The 22,096-nt window shown below is 38.7% G+C and overlaps 1 protein-coding gene across 2 annotated transcripts in view; it reads left to right on the plus strand.

Annotated features, from left to right (window-relative positions):
* Nucleotides 1-22,096, plus strand: part of HSDL2 (hydroxysteroid dehydrogenase like 2) — a 68,047-nt gene that overhangs the window by 13,572 nt on the left and 32,379 nt on the right. For both annotated transcript variants that reach the window (XM_042964500.1, XM_007094295.3), the window contains exons 4-6: nucleotides 5,360-5,474; nucleotides 11,236-11,339; nucleotides 12,024-12,122. In XM_042964500.1, the coding sequence (XP_042820434.1) occupies nucleotides 5,360-5,474; nucleotides 11,236-11,339; nucleotides 12,024-12,122 (318 nt within the window). The remainder of the gene's footprint in view (nucleotides 1-5,359; nucleotides 5,475-11,235; nucleotides 11,340-12,023; nucleotides 12,123-22,096) is intronic.

Consider the following 22,096-nt stretch of genomic DNA (forward strand, 5'->3'; position numbering starts at 1 on the left):
CATTGAAGGATCACCAGGTAGGAGTATTTGGTTATGTAGAAATGCAGCTTAAAACCATCTGATGACTTTTTTTATTGCTAAAAATTATTTTGAATAATATAACAAATCTACCATTCAATATAAAGTTAGGCCCTTGACAATACATATGTCTAATCAATGAGCTTCCCAGATCCCATCTTCTTGCTTCTCCTCAATTAATGTAGCCCATCATTTGATGACTCTTTGGTATTTATTGGATAAAGTGTAGATAACTTACTGACATTCAAGGTATTTCGCATTCTGATCTCAACAGACTTTTTTTGGTTCCTTTTTTTTTTTTTTATACCCCTGTGTAAATGCTTTACTCCTGCCCAGATAGTTTACTTCCATATCCTTGCCTTAAGATGTTGTCTCTTTTTCTCTTCCTCTTCCTGAGGCTTCTCTAGTGCCCACCTCTCCATCTCCAATCCTGCCTGAAATGCTCCCTTCTCTATCTTTTGAAATCCCACCTTTGTGTGGTTAAATCTTACCTTCTTCCTGACCTTGCCGACTTATCAGAAGTGTATTTTTCTTTCTCTGAATTCCTAAATCATTCCTTTGATCCTTCTCTTGTACTGCTTTAGATCTTAGTGGGTTTTTTCCTCCTCAGTTAGTTTACAAGCTCCTAGAAGGCAGGTGTTGGGGATTGAGCTAAGGCTTTGAAGGTATTATAGCAAGGCACCTGGCCATGTCCAAATCCTGCCCAAACCATTATCACTCTTCCCCATCCCCCATAGTATTCCAGAGACTGTATGTATACGTGAAAGATAATTGACAACAAGGTAATTGAAACAAGATAATATTTTATTGTTAGCATGGCTTGTGCTTATAACCTTCGGTGCAGAGCACTGTGTTATAAAGGATCGGAACACAGCTTTGGCTCAAGTGGGGCCTCTATCTTTAAATCCAAAGTCTTAACCCCTACCTGGCAAAGTAATGTCAATGCCTATGTGAGAAGAAGAAAGAGAATGCAAAATTATTGGTTTTATTTATTTATTTCTTACTGATAGGGACACATGTGGAAGAGAAAGGAGAGGAAGCCACGTTCATGTGCAGGACCTTTTATCTAAAATAACTTCACCTGGTAGTAAAAGTAGCCAATTAGTGCTAATTAAGATTTGGCCTGATTAGCTTAAACATTCCTTTTTAGGGAAGAATTAAGGGAGAAAGTAGATAGTAGAAAGAGAAAGGGGGTAGACAGGAGCTTTTCCTTTCCCTATGTTCTTTTTTTTTTTTTTTAATGTATGTATGTATATAGAGTACACACGTGCTTGAGTGGAAGAGAAGCAAAGAGAGGGAGAGAGAATCCCAAGCAGGCTCCATGCTTGTTAGCACAAGGCCCAACATACGTAAGGCTGGATTTCACAAATCACGAGATCATGACCGGAGCTGAGATCAAGAGCCAGACGCTTAACTGGCCACCTAGGTGCCCCTCCTATATTTAGTTCAGTGTTAGTTTTTTCTGTTGTGTCTGTCAACTGAGGGTGAGTTTATCCTTCCTGGAGAATGAGATCATCAGAATATCAGAGAGAGCCACCACCACCTTTGTCTAAGCCCTTCCTGTCTTTATTTCTGTCTTTCTCCTGGAAAATGTCAGCAATTCAGCTCTTGTCAGTATGGTCCCAAGAAATGTAGAGACATTAGGTCAAGATAGGACGTTAGTTAAAGCTACTTAAAAGCCATACTGTATAGGCCCAGAATTCACCCCCTGTTTGACTTCCATCTTGAATTCTAGCTGTGCGATCTATCCTGATTCACCAGAAAGACTTACACATTCTATAGTACATGACAGCATAGCACATTAATTTATGCCTGTCAAAAATGGGACGCACCTCCACTGGGCAGTATTGGGCTCCTACAGAGAAATTGAATTCTCACAAATTAATTTCTTCTTGCCACAGAGAATTTAAGGACCCGCATTGAAATCTCTTCAATTTTCATACTCTGTTTTGTCCCAGCCAAAGAATTTTCACTCAGAAACATGGATGGTCTGGATTTCTTATTTAGCCATTATAGATTGTCTTCCATTGGTTATGGGATCGTTCCTTCAGCATATTCAATGTTGGATTAATCCAGTTCTGCCAATCATATGATCTCCTTTTCCAGGACAGAGGAAATGAAAGGAGCAAAAGGAAATCTTGGCTTCTGTGTTTTCAGATGCCAGTTGATCCATACTATTGATCTGGCATTTGTGTCTCTGAACTTAAACTCTGTTGGTAGAAATTTTCACTTAAGCGGATGTGTTTTCCATACCTTTGAGGAAGAAAAAAATCTCTCAGTATATTTTGCTACTTTTTATTGAGAGAGGTGTCTGAAACACTTTTATCTTTTTGATAAATTTATAGATTGGCAGTGGAGTTATCTCTGTTTTGAAGTCTTAAGTTTTCCTTCCTTCCTCCTTAGTATCCACTTTGATGTATTTAAATTTTTTTGCTTTCCTTTTAACTATCAGCTTCTGCTTTCCTGCCATAACAATGCACAATTAAGAGGGAACCCGGTTGGGCCACCTGGTTGGCTCAGTTGGTTAAGCCAACCGATCTGACTTCGGCTCAGGTCATAATCTCGGGTGAGCTCCAGCCCCGTCTCAGGTGAACATGAGCCCCACTTCTCTCTTGCTCTCTACCCCTCATGGGATTCTCTCTCTCCTTCTCTCTCTCTTTCAAAAAAAAAAAAAAAAAAAAAAAAAAGAGGGAGCTCTGTTCAACCACTCAGCTGCTCTCTCATAATTATGGTGGATGCCACATTTATAAGAGATGACCTCTAAGATGCTCCTTTCCCCCCCGCCCCGTGTTTGTTTTGTTTTTTGTTTTTGTTTTTTTTTTTTCCACAAAGATCCCACACCTTTAGTTTTTATTTGTTTGGTTTTAGTTGCATACTGTGGTTGCTACTATTGTGGCCTTCTGTTTTGGAATTCTGTAGGCCTGTGATTCTGCCTGTTGGGAAGACTTTACCTTTTCCTGATATTTCTCTGTGCTGGAGAGTTGTCTTTAACAAAGTTCTGAGCAGTTGATAATGCTTTCAAACCTGTGCCCTCAGGGTTCTCTACCACAGGGTGCTCCTTAACACCTTGCTTTCCCTCACCTTGAGTTGTCCAAGCCTTGAGTAAATTATGCTATTTCATAAACCACAGAAACATTCTTTCCTGCTACTTTTTTTCTTCTGTAGCTGGCGTATATATGCTGTTTGTGTATTATTTTTCACTGTTCCCTAATCCATTTTAATTTGGGCCTTTGGAATTTAGAAATTTTAACCTACATCTTGATTGGAGCCATTTTTTTTTTTTCTTTAGCATTCGCAAGTCAAATACAGCTTACCACACCAGTATATTTTCGTTTCTCATTTCCTTTCTTTGCCTGTGGGCCCAGATGTTTGTTCTGCTAACATACTTGTCATTTGTTGTCACATAGTGGGAGAGATGAAGTCAATAAAGTCTGGATTTGCTTAAGGAATCTATTGACTGGTTAACCCCTGCTACCTTCATCTCTCTGAAGAGGGTAATTCTATGCAAGTGGTGTATATACTCCTCAGTCCAGTGTTTCACTCAGATGTACACTCATTTTGCTTTGCTCCCACCTGGCTGCTTCTTTAGTGAGTATCATCTTTCTTGCCTCTTAGGCCCTAGCCTTATATAGAATAGCCACTCCATGATTATCTTTGATGTGGTTGAGTAGCTCATAGCTTTGTGGAATGAGAAGCATGTCCTATATTTAAAAATTCTTTTCATAGGGGAATGCCTGGGTGGCTCAGTTGGGTAAGTTTCTGTCGGCTCGGGTCATGATCTCATGGTCCATGAGTTCGAGCCCCGTGTCAGGCTCTGCCCTGACAGCTCAGAGCCTGGAGCCTGCTTCGGATTCTGTGTCTCCCTTTCTCTCTGCCCCTTCCCTGTTCGTGCTCTGTCTCTCTCTCTCAAAAATAAACATTAAAAAAAAAATTAAGGGTGCCTGGGTGCCTCAGTTAAGCGTTCTACTTCAGTTCAGGTCATGATCTCCTGGTTCATGGGTTCGAGGCCCATTTGGACTCTGTGCTGACAGCTCAGAGCCTGGAGCCTACTTCAGATTCTGTGTCTCCCTCTCTCACTGCCCCTCACCTGCTGGTGCTGTCTCTCTCTCTCTCTTTCTCTCTCTCTCAAAAAAAAAAAATAAATAAAACGTTAATAAAAAAAAAGAAAAACTTTTTTTCACAGGTCTTTACTCCTTGTGAAGGCAGCCATCATTATGTTCCTTCTAGAAAGTTGGTAGTCACAGGGCCTGGTACTTGTCTCAGATATCCAGGTGATTTACTTGAGTTTGAGTTTTGTTATAATGAAGGTATAAAATGTAATGTAGTTGAGTCTAAAGTTATTCTAAGGACACATTTTAAGAAAACATTAGCAACACAAACTGTATACAAAAAGATGTAGAAATTGGGGAATGAGGATGTGATCAAAATGTTATAGTGTTAGTATATATGAAGAAAGGGTGCTTATGACAAAAATGTTTTAGTGAGTATAATAGACTTATTTAAGCCATTATCCACATACTGTGAGAGAGGAGCATAGGAAAGTTAAGAGGATAACAAATAATGTTTATTGCAACAGTATAACCCCAGCAGTAGAAGTTATGATATTCTATTTGATGGAATATTAAGTGCCCTTTAAAAAGAACTATGAATCATGTAGAAACAGAGAAGTGTTTAAGATACTTCTGTATTTTACCATTTTTATTTAACATTATTTAACTAAAACTTGTAATTAAACCTGTAAACAAAATGTGTTACATATAGAGGAACTGGACAGAATATACATAAATAATTGTTATTCTAAATTAATTTTATTTTGTGTATGAATTACTAAAACAAATTTGATATACTTTGATGATTTACCTAGAATTGAAAATTCACTCTAGGTCTTTTTTCTTTTCCCAGTTCTCAAGACCAGGAAGGACCTCTTTTATTTAAGTGAGGGTCTTAGGAGGGAGGTCAGTGAGCTTGGAAGGAGGACAGGCCTTGGAAAGATGCTAGAGAGAAGGGAGAACTTTAAGGAAGTTAACCTAAGGTTCTTGGAGACAAGGAGGGAAGACCAGGAGGTAAGAGAACAAATAAGAATGGAAGCTACAAATCACTGAGGACTAAGCCTTACAGTTTCACGCGAAGCTCTGGCGATTGGCTATCTCCATTGTGCCGGTGAAAATACTTAGGTGTTTTAACACAGCTATTGAGTCTTGCATTGGCATATTGGTCAGTCATATTATCTAAAAGAAGTATTTGTGAACCAACTTAGGGTTCAACTATACAGTGTAAATGTTATTTCTTTTTGTTACAAAGTTTAAATTGCATTAATAGGAAGCTGATTATTTGAAAACAGGAATTGATATTTTGGTGAATAATGCCAGTGCCATTAGCTTGACCAACACATTGGAAACGCCTATGAAGAGAGTGGATTTGATGATGAATGTCAACACCAGAGGCACCTATCTGACGTAAGTTAGAGTTGTTGGGGAGAACATTGCAATGTTTTCTTAGAGAACTAGTTATAAACAGATTTGAACCAGATCAGCAATACAATTTAAAACCTAGTCACTTGTTACAAAGGCCTAAAAGTGCTCCAAGCTGGTAGATGGTATTTTAAACAGTTTTATTCAGAGCTCCTTTTCTCTGTGAATCTAATAAAGTCTAAAGTATAGCCCAAGCATTTTCAAACATTTGCATGAATAAATATATACATGCATACCAAGTCTTCTGATTATTCAAGCTAGCAATCACCTTTCCTTCCTCTGAAAAACCCGAGGTTTTAGTTATATAAGTAAGAGGAAGCCTGTTAAGAATCACATTTTTTTTCATTTTTATTAAATTTTTAATTTTAATTCCAGTATAGTTAACATAGAGTGTTATATTTATTAGCTTCAGGTGTCTGTGAATCCCATTTTATGTAACAAAGGCTAATGCTATCTTGGGGATTATCAGGGGCAATACAAAATACAGAATGAAAGCAAATGTAGTCGTGATCTGTTCTGGATGGGTCAGACAGCCCACTCTTGTTTGTTCCTTTTTTTTCTGTTTATTTACCCTCAGGTTCTACCATTTTTTTTTCATGTGGACACAAGGATAGATCAATATAGAACTTTTTGGTCTGCCTTCTAGGTGTCTCATATGTATCTGCCTTACATGTACACACAAAATAGTTTGTTAGGACCTTGGGCTTTGGCGTTAGACTCCTTTGAGTAGGATTCAAGTCCTACTTCCCACCCTTTCTGATGTGCTATCTCATAACTTTGTGCAAGCAACTTCTTGCAGATTCTGTTTCCTCTTTTTTAAGACGGGGATGATAAAATCACAGGATTCGTTGTGAGGGTTAAACGTAAAGTTTGTTAATAGTCTTGAACTTTTCTCTCAGATGTGTTTTGTTGGGTATGCAAAACTAGGCCTTGACCATTTTAAAAAGTTTGTTTTTATTAGCTACTTTGCTAGTTCAGAATTTTATTAGTTGCCTATATGAAAAAGATTAGATTTACACAAAGATCCGGATTTCTGGCTTTTTATTGAAACATTAGACAATGTGGCCACAGCATACTCATGTGGCAACCTTGAGCTGCTGTAGCTGAGTGAGAGTATTAGCTGCCTCAGTAGATGGCATGAGTCTGCTGTCTTTTGGATGCTGAGGACAGGCTTAAAGGTTGCCATTTTTATTGTTGTACTTGCCTTGCTGTTTTTCTTAAAGAGGGAAATAAAATATTTCTCATACCCATGTGTCTGTCTAAAGTGGGAAAATGAGACATATGCCAGGAGGACCATATGTTAAAAAAAATGCATTAGAGTTTACTACTTTGTGGATGCGGCGCATATTTCTGTAAATTCAATATGCAAGATATTATCTCTCTTGAATGGAAAGTGTAGTGAATCAAATCCTAGTAAGAACTATGGCAAAGATATAGAAGAGATTGTGGTGAAAAACTTAATGAACTAGAAAAAGGACTAACATTTCAATAGGATTTGTGTTTATTTTCAGCTAAAATAAGCATTGCAGCTCTGTGATGTAGTCATATGTTACATGAAGAAATTATCTGGGCATCAAAATCTTTTACAGATGGTAACTTTGTGAAAGAATTTTGATTAAATATAAACATTCATTTAAAAAGCATTTAGAAAGTATAATCTAACCAGGAATACTGTTGCTCAGCATGTTGAATTAAGGCTTAGAAGGAAACGATTTGTGAAAAGTTAAATCATTTGTGGCAGTTTCAATTGTAGATGATGAAGCCACAGATATAAATACTCCACTCACCAAATTTTATTTATTTAAGGGATCAAGAGAATTTTGAGGTGATTAAGATTTTTTTAGACTAGTATCCATGACATGAGCATGGAAATGACTTGTTAAGTGTTGAGAAACGTCTTAGGAAGTTTAATATAGATTTGTCAAAATTTTAGTAACCATAACTATAGATAATGCTATTGTGATGGTCATTGTTAACTTTAAGCCCAAATGGTCAGTGTTAATTTTAGACTTACTAAACTAATGTAGAAATGTTTCACAGAGATGCAGAAGATAATTTTGTTCATTGTGTTATTCATTAGGAATTGCTTTTGCTAAAAAGTTAACAATGGACTATGTTATGAGTTTTAAGAACCACATACACTTCCACGGTTTCAACCACACAGTTAGTTAGATGCTTTACTCATGTGAGCTACAAACATGATTGTCTGCTCTGTGATGAGATTATGTGGCAATGGTGTATTGTTGAAGACATTTTGGCTTTAATTTGAAAGAAATCAACTCTTTTTTTATTTAAACATTTTTTTAATGTTTATTTTTGAGAGAGACACACACACAAAGAAAGAGAGAGACAGAGCATGAGTGGGGGAGGGGCAGAAAGCGAGGGAGACACAGAATCAGAAGCAGGCTCCAGGCTCCGAGCTGTCAGCACAGAGGCTGATGCAGGGCTTGAACTCACGAACTGCGAGATCATGTCCTGAGCCAAAGTTGGATGCTTAACCGACTGAGCCACCCAGGCATCCCAGAAATCAACTTTTTACCACCCATGATAAAATCCCAACTCAATTCCTATAGAAAGATTGGATCAAAGACAGTTTTTTCAGTTGATATTATGACTTATGTAAACACAAATGTTTGATTGTCATTGATCATTCCTTGTGAAATTACGTCTTTGGAAAACTCATTTGGCAAGAGCAATCTGGCCCCTTTCCTATACCATGGTCATTTTCTAAACATGAAAATGATGGCCTAAACTACATTCTTGCAATTATAGATTTGAAGGTTCAGTTCAAAAGAAAACAAAAAAACCACTGTTTTCAAACTATAAGATAGTGAACTAACCTTGTTCAGCTACCTTTTTCAATGAATACTACTTGTGTAGTTGAAGAACTACAAATGGAACGTGTAAGCCATATGGCACTAAGGTACTCAAAACTAAATATGAGTACATTGAAATAGCATATCTACATATATCTCAGGAATAGATACCCTAAAATATAAACCCTTTTTTAAAACAAAGATTCTATTCATTGTTGAAAGTTCCTCCATTTAGGAACAGCTGTTTTTTTATTTAATTTTTTAATTTTTATTTTTGTTTTAAGTAGGCTCCATTTCCAGCATGGGGCTTGAACTCACAACCCTGAGTTCAAGGGTCACATGCTCTACTGACTGAGCCAGACAGACGCCCCTGGAACAGCTATTTTTAAAATAAAACTAAATATTTTTCCAGTTAAAGGCATATTGCAATGCTGAATGAAAGACTTGACATTGGCCTTTGGACCAGAGAAGAGGTGTCAGGTTTTTGGCCCTCTGTGGAAGGTGAAAAAGATAAATTTGATAATGAAATATTTCCATTTTATTTTTTATTTTGTGACACCCATTTATTCATGGAGGGAAGGTATAGATTGTTTTCTCAGGCAAGCCTGAGAATCATTGTGAGGGAGAGAGTGGGGGCAAGGCCCAAAGAACTCACCTGTTTGGAGGTTTCAGCAAGGATCTAAAAGTGTTTCCTGATCCCTGGCATGCAGGACTCTGTGGCCTGTGACTTGTGTTGTAAAGGTTTAGAGAAACAGGGTTGGAAGGCAGAGAGGGGATAGATAGAAGGCAGACCCTTAATTTATATTTTCAATTTATAAGTTTCAATGAAATATTTAACCTCAGGTGTTATATGTGTTGGTATCATGTTAAATGCTTATAGAAATTCAGTAATAAAGTTTAATTGTAGTATTTCTGAACGGTTGATTTTTCCTGTACCCAGCTTACTTTATTCATTTACTCAAATACCTTATAGGCATTTGAGCTCATAACCCTAATTAGGTAAAATAATTCGTGTAAGAGTAGTAAGTGCAGTGCCTAGCACACAGTAAGTTTTCAGTAAGCTTAACTATTTTATTAAGCTGAAATATTAGTACCTAAGCATGGCACTAATAGTTTTTAATATGTAAGATAGGGCTTATTACTGTTAAAACTGCAGCTGATTTAGGGTCAGTAATGCTGAGGGCCAGGTAGGCAAAGTGCAGGTGGAAAGGTTTTGTCTAATAGATCAAAGGAGAAGCTCTTGTGTATAATGTAAATGAAATGAGTTCTTTACTTTTTGAGTGTACAATGTGGTCATGGTCTTATTGCCTAGAATAGATTGGAGTTTTTTTCCTCTTGAGATTTTTGAGGTGCATCTTCACTATTTTAATGAGTATTAGCTGTAATATTGTTTGCCCCTCCCCAGCTCACCCCCACAAAAGTAAAGCACCTTTGGAAAGGGAAAACAATGTGTATTAAAAAACCCTTTGGTGATATGGATTGTATTTGGTTTCTAGGCTTGAAAAGATGTAGGCTTGAAAACAGGTAATGAGAATGTTGTACATGTTCATAAAACTAACGAGAAGAATGAACTAATTCAAAATCCTAGAAATTATTGAATGTGATGCAAAACTAAAAGCTATACAACTATTAATCTACATATAGTATGTTATAGCTTAATAAATTTAAAATATTGGATCTTTTTGAACATTTTTTTAAAAATGTATAAAAACTAAATATTGCTCCCAGAAGTATATTGCATTGCATATTGGTGCAAATTAAATTTGGGAATGTATTGGGAGTTTTGTTATTAAACTACACTTCCAGGGTAGCAGGAATACCACACCTACTAGGATGAAATAAGTTAGCATATGTAATAGTAATAATAGTTGTTTATTTCATGGTTAGTTATGCACTGTTTTTTTTTTTAAGTTTTTTAATATTTATTTTTGAGAGAGAGAGAGCGTGAGTGGGGGAAGGGCAGAGAGAGAGGCAGACACAGAATCCGAAGCAACTCCAGGCTCTGAGCTGTCAGCACAGAGCCTGACAGGGGGGGCTCGAACTTACGAACTGTGAGATCATGACCTGAGCTGAAGTTGGATGCTCAACCGATTGAACCACCCACGCGCCCCTGTGTACTGTTTTAAGTACCTCATATTTATCATCTCATTTTAATCCTTTGGTCAGTCTTCGATGGTAGTAGGTGTTACCAGCATTTACAAATGAACTGAGAGTTAGAATATATTTTGCCTAAGATCACACAATGAAGAGGCAGAAAGAGGGTATGAACCCAGGTCTGTCTGACTTGCGTACCATGTTCTCTACTACAGTGCTGCCTTTGCTGGCCGGCAAATACATTAACTTAACGAAAAGTGTGTGTGTGTGTGTGTGTGTGTGTGTGTGTGTGTGTGTGTGTGTGTGTGTGTTGGGGAGGGAGAATTGGAAGGATGTAGTTGAGGGTAGCCTCAGTTGGATTTAAGGCTAATGTACCAAGGATTTGATTATTTTCATCAAGCAGATCATGTTAGGCTAGTAAGCAAAACTTCAAAGATTGAAAATTACTGCTTTTCCTGTCTTTGTTCTAGAAAAGTGAAAACAAACAAAAAGTACACTACATTACTGAGCAAGTTTAGTTGCTTTGTAGAAGTAGTTTAAAATATAATTTTAGGGGCACCTGAGTAGCTCAATTGGTTAAGCATCCAACTTCAGCACAGGTCATGATCTCGTGGTCCGTGGGTTCAAGCCCCACATTGGGCTCTGTGCTAACAGCTCAGAGCCTGGAGCCTGCTTCTGATTCTGTCTCCCTCTCTCTGTGTCCTTCCCCTGCTCATGTTCTTTCTCTCTCTCTCTTTCTGTCTTAAGAATAAATTAAAAAAAAAATTTAATATATAATTTTAAAAAGTGGGTAAGTTGTTAGAAAGCTGTTGACTTGTGTTTTCTTTTGCTTTCAGATCTAAAGCATGTATTCCTTATTTGAAAAAGAGTAAAATTGCCCATATCCTCAATCTCAGTCCACCACTGAACCTAAATCCATTGTGGTTCAAACAGCACTGTGGTAGGTGGTTGGTTGAGGGGATGGTTTGTTTGGTTAATTTGCTTTGTATTAAGTCAGTGTATCTATGATGTGATCAAAATTTGTACATAGTATTCAACATTAAAGTTTCTGTGCAATATTGGTAGCACTTTGGAAAGTAGATTCTTCATCTTTTATCTGTAATTTAAAACGTTGAGGTATAGTTTACATTCAATAAAATGCACAGATCTTAACGGCTCAGTTTGATGAGTTTTGACAAATGTGTATACACCTGCATAACCAATAGCCAAATCGGGATAGGGATTTCCATCATTCCAGAAAGCTCCCTCCAGTCTCAGTAGGTGTGTTTTTGTATATAACTTATTCTTTAATGAAGTTGGTTAAAAGCTATGAAGTACTTTCACTTTCACAGCAAATTAATGATTTGAGGTGTGTATGCTAACCTATAAGAATTATGTATAAGTGCTTCCTTTAATATAGTTGCATCAGATACTTAGTCCTTTTTTGTACATAATTTACTAAAATTTGGACAGGCAATTGGAATAGAAACTCCCAGTAAAACTGAAAGAAGTTCAGTTTTAATTGACTAGATTAAACAGATTTGCAACTTTTTGTTCTTGTTTCACTGGCAGTATAGCCGCAGAAATTGGTTATACTCACAAATTAGTCCATTAATTAAATCCTATTCTTTGTGGTTTCTTTCAGCTTACACCATTGCTAAGTATGGTATGTCTATGTGTGTGCTTGGAATGGCAGAAGAATTTAAGGGTGAAATTGCAGTCAATGCATTATGGCCTAAAACAGGTATGTACTTAAAAAAATATATCCATTTATTAGATTTTCATTTATTGTCCTTGACAGTTTTGAGATGCATCTTGGGTGGGTAGGTTGAGGTGGCAAACAAGTTAAACTTTTTATTATACATACAAGGCTCTTTTCAGTCACCTTCTACCTTTGACTTGGACTACATGACTGACTTTAAAGCCAGTTACTATGCTAGAGACATCGAACATTGGGACACTTGAAGAGTTTCATTAAAAAGAGGGGCACCCGGGTGGCTCAGTCAGTTCAGTGTCCCAACTCTTGATTTTGGCTCAGGTCATGATCCCAAGGTCATGGCTCAATCAGTAGAGCATGTGGCTCTTGATCTCAGGGTTCTTTTTTTTTTTTTTTTTTTTCAGGGTTCTAAGTTCAAGATCCACGTTAGTCATAGTTTACTTAAAAAAAAAAACAACTAAATGCAACAGCTACTTAGGAGATTGAATTATAGCATAAAAATGCTTTCTGGATCTACACAGAGATTGTGTTTTGAGTTAAAAAAAAAAACTGTAGTTGAAGGATTGAGTGGTCATTGTTAACACCTGAATAAGTAGCTTGGACGTTGAAGTGTAAGAGATATCTCAAAATGCAGAGCAAAAACACTCTGAAGAAAAAGAAAATAGACTCACGGGACTTCCCATGTAAATATCAGGAGCCCCAGAAGGAGAAAACAAATAGAGGAAAAACAATAATTTAACTAAAAATAGAAAATGGGTGTCTGGCTGGCTCAGTCAGAAGAGCATCTGACTCCTGATCTCAGGGTCATGAGTTCAAGCCCCATGTTGGATATAGAGATTAAATAAATACATACATACATACATACATACATACATACAATTTTAAAAAAAAAGAAAAAGAAAACAATTCCCTTTAGCCAAAGACTTAAATGTGTCAGTTGAAAGGTTTACCAAGTGGGAGGCTGAATTTATGGGGGGGTGGGGGGGTGGTATAGACATCTGGGAGAATCTCTGAATTTCAAGGATAAAAAGAAAATCTTGCAAGCTTTCAGGCAAAATATGTTACTTACAAAGGAAAAAGATTGCATCAATACTAGAAGGCAGTGGAATAACATCGTGGATTACTGATAGGAAGGGACCCAGTCAAAATAACATTTATTGACAAGGGGAAGATATAGGAGCATGCAAGGATATCATATTTGAGAAAAATCTAGAAGTGCTGTTAACCAAACAGCAAATCGGTCATAGTCAAGACTTTTCAACATAGAGGGAAATGGAGTGGAGAGGAAATAATGGCAAGCAAAAAACCCTGTAATGCGTATGGTTAAATGTAAATGAGGTGTGGTAGAATGACCAAGAATATGAAATATAGGGTATCAAATAAGAACTCTTGGTATAGAAGACATGCATAAGAGAAAACTTTAAGATTAGTCTCTGGGCAAAAGCACTAAACTGTCTTTTTAAAGCTTAGAAGTCAGGAAAGGACGAAATATGAAAGTAATTGAATTCTGAAGGGCTATATAAGCATTGGAAGATTGGGGAGGGAAAAGTATTCCGACAGTCTCATCTTGTGGCAGCCACAATACTAGATGGTATGCTTTTTAAAAATTATATTTTCTTTTTGGGGCTAGGGTATGGAAATGCTTTAGGCTCTTAAAGTTACAGATAACTACCTACCTTCTCTTTTAATTAATTTTTAATTTTAATTCCAATACAGTTACATAGTTATATTAGTTTCAGGTGTACAATATAGTGATTCAGCAATTCCATACATTACTCAGTGTTCATTACCATAAGTGTACTCTTAATCCCCTTCCCCTGTTTCACCTGTCTCCCTACCTACCTCATTTCTGGTGACCATTAGTTCTCCATAGTTAAGAGTCTGTTTCTTGGTTTGTCTCTTCTCTTTTCTTTCTCCTTTGCTCATTTGTTTTGTTTCTTAAATTCCACATATGAGTGAGATCCTGTGGTATTTGTCTTTTCTCTGACTGACTTATATCACTTTAGTTTTATACTCTCTAGCTCTATCCAGGTGTCTCAGGTACTTTCTCTGCAGTTGGTTTATTCACATCAGGATATAAACAGGTTTCACATAGGGGCACCCAGGTGGCTCAGTCAGTTGAGTGTCCGACTCTTAATGTCAGCTCAGAACATGATCCCATGACTGTGGGACCAAGCCCTGCATCAGGCTCTGCACTGAGCGTGGAGCCTGTTTAAGATTCTTTTTCTCTCCCTCTCCCTCTCTTTCTCTCTCTCCCTTTCCCCTTTTGCCCCTCTCCCCCGCTTGCCCTTTCTCTCTAAAAAAAAAAAAAAAAAAGTTAACACATTACATTTGTGTGATATTTTTCATTTAGAGTAGTTACACTTAATTTTTTTTCCTCATCACTGATTTCTTGAAAAACCAGGTCATTTATAGAATTTCCAAAATCCTGTATTTTCCTGATTCTTCCCACTGTGTCTTTTTTTTTTTTTTTTTAATTTTTTAAATTTAATTTTGAGAGAGAGAGAGAGAGAGAGAGAATGCATGTGAGCACGTGAGCTGGGGAGGGGCAGAGAGGCGGGGGGGGGGGGGCGGGGGGAGACAGAGGATCCCAAGCCAACTTTGCCCTGATAGCAGGAGTCCAACGCAGGGCCTGAACCCATGAACCGTGAGAGCATGACCTGAGCTGAAGTCAGACGTTCAACCGACTGAACCACCTAGGTACCCCTCCCATTGTGTCTTTTAACATGTTTCTTTATTCTCTAAGGACCTTTATATTGTTTATTCCTATTCTTCTTCCTTCTGAAATTATTTTGTATATTCATTTATTGCTCAACAAATATCTGTTGGACAGTTACCATGTGGCAGACCTTGTGCCAGGGTACTGTGCCTACTTCTTTGACCTTTCACCTAATAGATGACTAGTTCGGTAAGAGTTGACCATGAAAAGCACATTTAATCCAGCATTTTTGCAAAGTATTGCAGCCCTAGCGGTACTTTTGAACTGAATTGCCACATATAACATGTGAAACATACCCAGAGTTCTAGCTTAAGGACAATTGAGAGATTTCTTTTTATCTTTATTCCCATCTGCTGAGTGAAGGGATTTCCTCAGCCTCAAGAAGTAGTGGAAGGGCCAGTGGCCTGTGGTGTTGAAGCTCAGGAAATGGGGCTGTAGGTGAGAATGTATGGAGCCCGAGGGCGTGTTGCTGATACAATTTCTAGGAAAATTTAGCTGTTGCAAGCACCTCTATAGTTACCACCTTGCTTTTCTTCTGAGGGCTCCAAGAATCAATTTTTTAAAATTCCTTTCTTCTGTTTGACCGAGATTCCTTTCTTCCCTGGCCCACTGTGGGATCGGAACCGTGTTTCGTTGCTTCTTAATTTCCCTGATGTTTCTGAAGCAGATACAGTTCTTTTAAGATTTTTCTGGAGAGTGATATTCTTTGCAGTGAGGCAAAAGGTGAGAGTGAATGAGTGCTTCTATAGCATTTTTCAAACTGCATGTCAGGACTCATTGGTGAATCATGAAATCAATTTCGTGGCTTGTAAAATTGAGTCAGAAGGTAGCAGCCAGAATTTCATTGTTTTGTTTTACTTCTAATGGAATAAAAAAGAAAATATTGCAGGTAGTTAGTCGGTACTGTTTCATATTTGAATGAATATGTTTGTGAGTGTGTGTGTATGTATGTATTATGTATTACTAGTCATGTAGGTAAAAAGTGTTACTTATTGTGGATCACACTGAAAAACTTTAAAAGCTCACACTTTGTGGTGCTTTTCTTTTTCACCTTCTTTTCCTTCTCTCATCCTTTCTCAGCCTCCCCCCACTTCAGTCGTTGCTGTTATTGGTAGATAGTGAGGGTCAGGCAGTTAATTAGAAAGGGCTCTCTATGATAACAAAGTCCTAATGTAGTATTTTCCCTTTTTTGTACCTCTATTATGTTACTTGTCATTTTCTATTCATTCATCTTCTGAACATTTATATATGCCAGGTACAATTCTCTGCACTCTTTATTCGTTACACATCTGAAGATGATTTATGAAGTGTCCCACTTGTGTACGAGGCATTAAGGGGAATGAAGATGCCTGTGATAACAGGCCTTACTCTTGGAGTTTACTGTTTAGGGTACCATTGTCTAAACTTTGTCCTTCCCTTCACCCCTCCACTCTGCTCACCTTTAGGTCTTTGGAATCATGGGGTAACAAAGTTAGAAAAAGCCTAGTCTGACTCTAAGAATTTTAGATTTTATTTGTACAACAGATAATTTTTGGATACCCGTTATGTCCAAGCTCTGTTTGAGTTGTTTAAGACACATCAGAGAACAAAACAGACAAGAAGCTCTGTCCTTTTGGAGCTTGCAGTTTAATTGGGAGAGATACAATAGACAGTTAACATAAAGAAGAGTCAAGTATATAGCATGCTAAAAGGTGATAATGCTATGTAAAAAAATAGAACAAAGTAAGGGGGATTGGGAGTCTCAGATGTTGGGAGGGTAGATTGCAATTTTAAATAGAGTAGAAGGGTTTATATTTTTCGAGAAGGTGACGTTTGAGCATAGACTTGAAGAGGGTGCTGGAGTTAGCCTCAGGAATGTGTTAGCTACAGGGTACCTGAGAGAAGCATTGAAGGCAGAGGAAATAGCCAGGGGAAAGGTCCTAAGAGGTGAGCATGCCTGGCATGATGAAAGAGCAGAGGGAAGGCCAGTGTGGCCAGAGTGAGGGGAGAGCAGTCGAAAATGAGATCGTGTCCATAAGGAAATGGGGATCAGATGTTGTAGGTCCTTGCCAAGACTTGGGCTTTTACTCTGAGTGAAATGGGCAGCTTTTGCAGGGCTTTGAGTAGAGAGGGACCTGATCATACCTGAATTTTTTAAAGGATCTAAAGAATAGATTCTTGGGTAAAGGGAGAAACAGGGAGAGCAGTTCAGAGACTACTGCAGTATACATGTTGGTAGCTGTGACTGGGGTGATAGCAGTAAAGGTGATGGAGAGTGGTCACATCCTGCTGTATTTTTTTATTTTTATTTTTTAATGTTTATTTATTTTTGAGAGAGAAACAGAGCATGAGTGGGAAATGGGCAGAGAGAGGGAGACACAGAATCTGAAGCAGGTTCCAGGCTCTGATGGAGGGCTCGAATTCACAAACCGTGAGATCATGACCTGAGCCGAAGTCGGATGCTCAACCTACTGAGCCATCCAGGTGCCCCTATTTTGAAGGTGGAACCAACAGACACGGAAAGCTGCAGATGGGGCAGGTTAGGGAGCAAGGTTAGGAATTCATCTGGGGGCATTGTGCTCATGCATCCGTATGGAGATGGTCAGTAGATGGTTGGATTTGTAAGTGCGGGTGTCAGGAGAGAGGTCCAGCAATTGGAGATAGCAATTTGTGGGCTATCAAATGTAAATGCTACATAAGAAGAGAAAGGACCATTAGCCATTGCAGCATTCAGAGATTAGGAAGGAGAAGAACCATATAGGAGAGAAAGGTAGGATGAAAACGAAAGAGTGTGATATCTTGGAAGCCAATTGAAGAAAGTGTTTTAAGGGAAGAAGGGGAGAGATTCATTATGTTAAATGCTGCTAGCAGTTGTTATAAGATGGGGACTGACCACTGGATTTAGTAGTCTGTACATCTCCTTCACATCACTTAACAACATTTGTAATTAAACTCTTGATGTTATTTTAAAAAATTTTTAAATATTTATTTATTTATTTTTGAAAGAGAGGGAGAGCACACGCAGCAGAGGTGCAGAGAGAGAGAGGGAGACACAGAATCTGAACAGGCTCCAAGCTCTGAGCTGTCAGCACAGAACCCGATGTGGGGTTCGAACTCACAAACTGCAAGATCATGACCTGAGCCAAAGTCGGACAGTTAATCAACTGAGCCACCCAGGCACCCCTGAACCCTTGATTTTATAACTTAGTTGTTTAATGTCTTTCTTGCTAGAATGAAAGTTTCTAGAAGGTAGATACAGAATCTGCTTTGCTCATTTTACTGTAGTCATGGTAGACATTCAGTAAATATTTGATGAGTTAATGAATGTACAGTATGATTACCTTCTGCCTAGCTCCAAACAGAATACTGCATGACAGAGAATGTGGAGGTCGCCACCAGGATTGGCAAGAGAAATCAGCTCACTGCCAACATCTTTGTTTTAGGTCTGAGATGTTCATTTTAGAAGTTTTACGAGACAACTTAGAACCATTGGTATTATTTTTTTTAGCCTAGACTTGATGGCACAGTAAGTTGAATTTACAGTCATGTACCTTGTGATATGTGGCATGATGGGATTGTGTACTGGATGCTTTTGAAAGAGAGCAGGAGGGCCACGTAGCTCACGTTTAAAGGTCAGGAAAAGAGGTGTTCTAATAGAAGTAATCGATCGAAATAGGACCTCAGGGGGATGTTGGAATTAGCAAGAAGGAACATTGGGCAAGGCATTCCTAGCAGAGGGAACAACCAAGGCCATGGTATGGGAAAATACCGTGTGTTTGGTGGAACTGTCAAGGAATTTGATAATGGTGTATATGTGATAGGCTCTGAGCTTTTTATTTCCCACTGGACTTGGGCAGTTGTCTTGATTGTTGGGTAGGTGTGAGGTGGTGGGGGGAGGAGCTTGAGCTAAGCCCCAGGTCTTGATTGCCAAATTTAGGGGCTTGAATTCTAACATGTATTCAATAGAGAGCCACTTTAGAATTTGAGAAGCAGGAGAGCAGAGGGAAAATAGGAGCAGTAGAGTGATGTGGTTGCTGCTGAGGTTTAAGAAGTTTAATTTGGCATCTGAATGTAGGATGGCTTGTAAGATTATGGAGAGAGGAGGCTGGAAAGCTAGCTAGGATGTTGCATTATTCATAACTGAGGCAATAAAAATGGATTCGAGAGGGTGTCCAGGCTCCTGGCTGTTTGTGAGGCCTCTATTTCAAAAACATGGTTTCTCTTCCTAGACTGTGTAGAGCGGCTCTCTATGCTTGCTGGAACCAGAAGTAATCTCCCAGCATTATTCCCTTCAAGGAAAAGGAGATTTATGACACTTAATGGAAGAGATACAGTGTAACATACATTGTCTACAATGTATGTGTCCTGGTCCACTCTTTGTCCTCTCTGGCTCACTGTTTCTTCTCTGAACCGGCTACAATCCCCCTTCTGGGTTTAGAACTTTTCACCCCACTGAATTCAACACATCCAGAGAAGGGATCAGAGAATAGCCCTGAGTGGTTGAACAACATGAGGATCTCAAGCCCCAACTAGGTCACCTTCAGAAGTTTGTCTTTTTACAAGACTTAGTTCATAGTTTCTGTTGAAGTGGAGGGTGGGGAAGGCAGGAGGGAGAAGAGCTGCCATTCAAAATGCCTGCTGCCTCTGACCTCTTGGCTGGTCAGAACAAGTGTGGTGGAAGAGGGAGGCCCACTTCGGGAAGGATTGCATGTGGGCTGGGGTGAGGAGTCTGGGCATCCAACCACCGATCTTGGTACTGGCGGCCGAGTGGAAGATAACAGATGTATCACAGAGCAGCTGCAGGCCTCTGCCACCTGGACCATGCTACATACAGGCGTGGTAACTCTGCTAACCACGGAGGTCAGGGTAATGAAGTGGCAGCTGGCCTCTCTGGTCCTAGAAACCGAAACTAGTTTCCTTGTTTTTTAAGGGGCTTGCTTACCAACTTGTTTAAATAGCAGTTTATATATATTTCATTGATTCTGAGATGCCCGTGTTTTCATATTTTTACATCTTTGATATCAGGCTGCTCTTACTATTAATGATGTACAATAGGTTATTGGCAGGTGGTTTGTTTCTTAGCGGAACACTTTGTAATCAGTGGTATCTTTGGTTCAGTGAGTACCCAAAGAATATGTGTGTGTGTTTGGTGGCTAGCAGGTGTTTCAGAGGTGAGACAAACTTTCTTTCCAGAGAAGGAGTCAAAGGCAATGCTGATATTTTAAGTCTGATATGTACTCTATATGTTTATGTGAAAGGAAATCTTTGGTTGATACGAAGACTTGTTACTGTGTGTTTTAAATGGAGCATCAATTGGAAGCTATTAGATATTTTTTAAATTATTCCTTAATAATACTTAAGTTTTAGGCTCACCTTTAGGATTCTTGTAATCCAAGGCATATCAGCTTTCGTTAAAACTTTTGCTTTTTTTCTTTCCCAGGAATCATCAGTGAATTTCATTTGTTGTATCCTATTGTTAACCTGTTTCTATTGTTGTCAGTTTTATGACCTATTAGGTCAGCCTACGACATTGCAAAACCTTTGCTGAGAATAACTCTGGCTTATTTCCTGATTGTGAGTGTATGTGCCTTTGTATCTTCCTTAGAAAGATTACTGAAGTAAACATAGGTTGCTTGGAGAAATCATTCATTGTTCTTATGTGGTGTGCAGGTCTATACATATGAACACACACAACACATGTATACATCCATGACATACTCTTAATTAAAGCTTTTAAGAATTCTTATACCATTCATATAGTCTACATTGAGACTAGAGTATATACATATGCATATAGACTTAAGGCGCACCGTATTGAAAAAATTTATTTATTTTTACATTATCTCTGCACCCAACATGAGGCTTGAACTCATGACCTAAAGATCAAAAGTCATGTGGTTTCCAGATAGAGCCAGCCAGACACCCCTATGTTGAAATATTTTTATTTTTATTTCTTTATTTAAAAAAATTTTTTTTTAATGTTTTTTATTTATTTTTGAGACAGAGAGAGACAGAGCATGAACAGGGGAGGGGCAGAGAGAGAGGGAGACACAGAATCCAAAGCAGGCTCCAGGCTCTGAGCTGTCAGCACAGAGCCCGACGCAGGGCTCGAACTCACGAACCGTGAGATCATGACCTGAGCCGAAGTTGGACACTTAACCGACTGAGCCACCCAGGCGCCCTGAAATATTTTTAGAAAAATTCTACAGTTTGGGGCATATGGGTGGCTCAGTTGGTTGAGCATCTGACTCTTGATTTTAGCTCAGGTCATGATCCCAGGGTCGTGGGATTGAGCCTCACATCGGGCTCTGCACTGAGCATGGAGCGTGCTTGGGATTCTTTCTCTCTCTCCCTCTCTCTCTCTCCCTCTGTCCCTCTACCCTGCTTGCACACACTCACTCTCTCTCTAAAAAAATAAAATTCTGTGGTTTATGGGAGTGAGAATAGTGTAAACCAAATCTAAGAATGTTGGTTTACAAAGTATGACCCTTTAGTCTCCTGATGGTTAAGATCCTGGCTCTGAAATCAAGCTGTCAGATGTTTGAACTCTAGCTCCTGTAATCTTTTAACTCCTCTGTGCATGAGTGCTCTCATCTGTAAAATGGGAATAACAGTACTGACCTCACAGAATTCATTCACATAATGTATGTAAAGTCGTAGCAGCATGCCCAGCATAGGCCACATTTAATAAATATTAGCTGTTATTTTTTTTTTTAAACGTTTATTTATTTTTGAGACAGAGGGAGACAGAGCATGAACAGGGGAGGGGCAGAGAGAGAGGGAGACACAGAATCTGAAACAGGCTCCAGGCTCTGAGCTGTCAGCACAGAGCCTGACGCGGGGCTCAAACTCACGGACCTCGAGATCATGACCTGAGCTGAAGTCGGGCGCCTAACTGGCTGAGCCACCCAGGCGCCCCTACCTGTTATTTTTTATTAATGAAGTGTCACACCAAGAGCAAGACCAGAGCTCTTGAGCTATTGGTTAAGTAAAAAATTCTTCCTAGTAAGAAACCATACTTACAAGATAGGAACAGGATGTATTTCCTAACTCTGTGCTTTTGGAGATTCCCCAAGTTGATTGTGTTGTCTTAGTAGTAGAGGTGTATGCTAAAAGGTAATCACCATGAAGGTAGGAACTTTTGTCTATTTTATCAACCCATTTGTCCCCAATCCCTACAATAATGCCTGACTTATTGCTCGATAACTATATATTGAATGAATGTAAAGGGGTCAGTGGCTATTAAAAGCTCCAAAGTTTTTATCTTGTGGGCTGACTTATGTAAGTTCTTCCAGTGTGTATT

The sequence above is a fragment of the Panthera tigris genome, chromosome D4 (assembly GCF_018350195.1).
Source record: "Panthera tigris isolate Pti1 chromosome D4, P.tigris_Pti1_mat1.1, whole genome shotgun sequence".
Taxonomy (NCBI): Eukaryota; Metazoa; Chordata; class Mammalia; order Carnivora; family Felidae; genus Panthera; species Panthera tigris.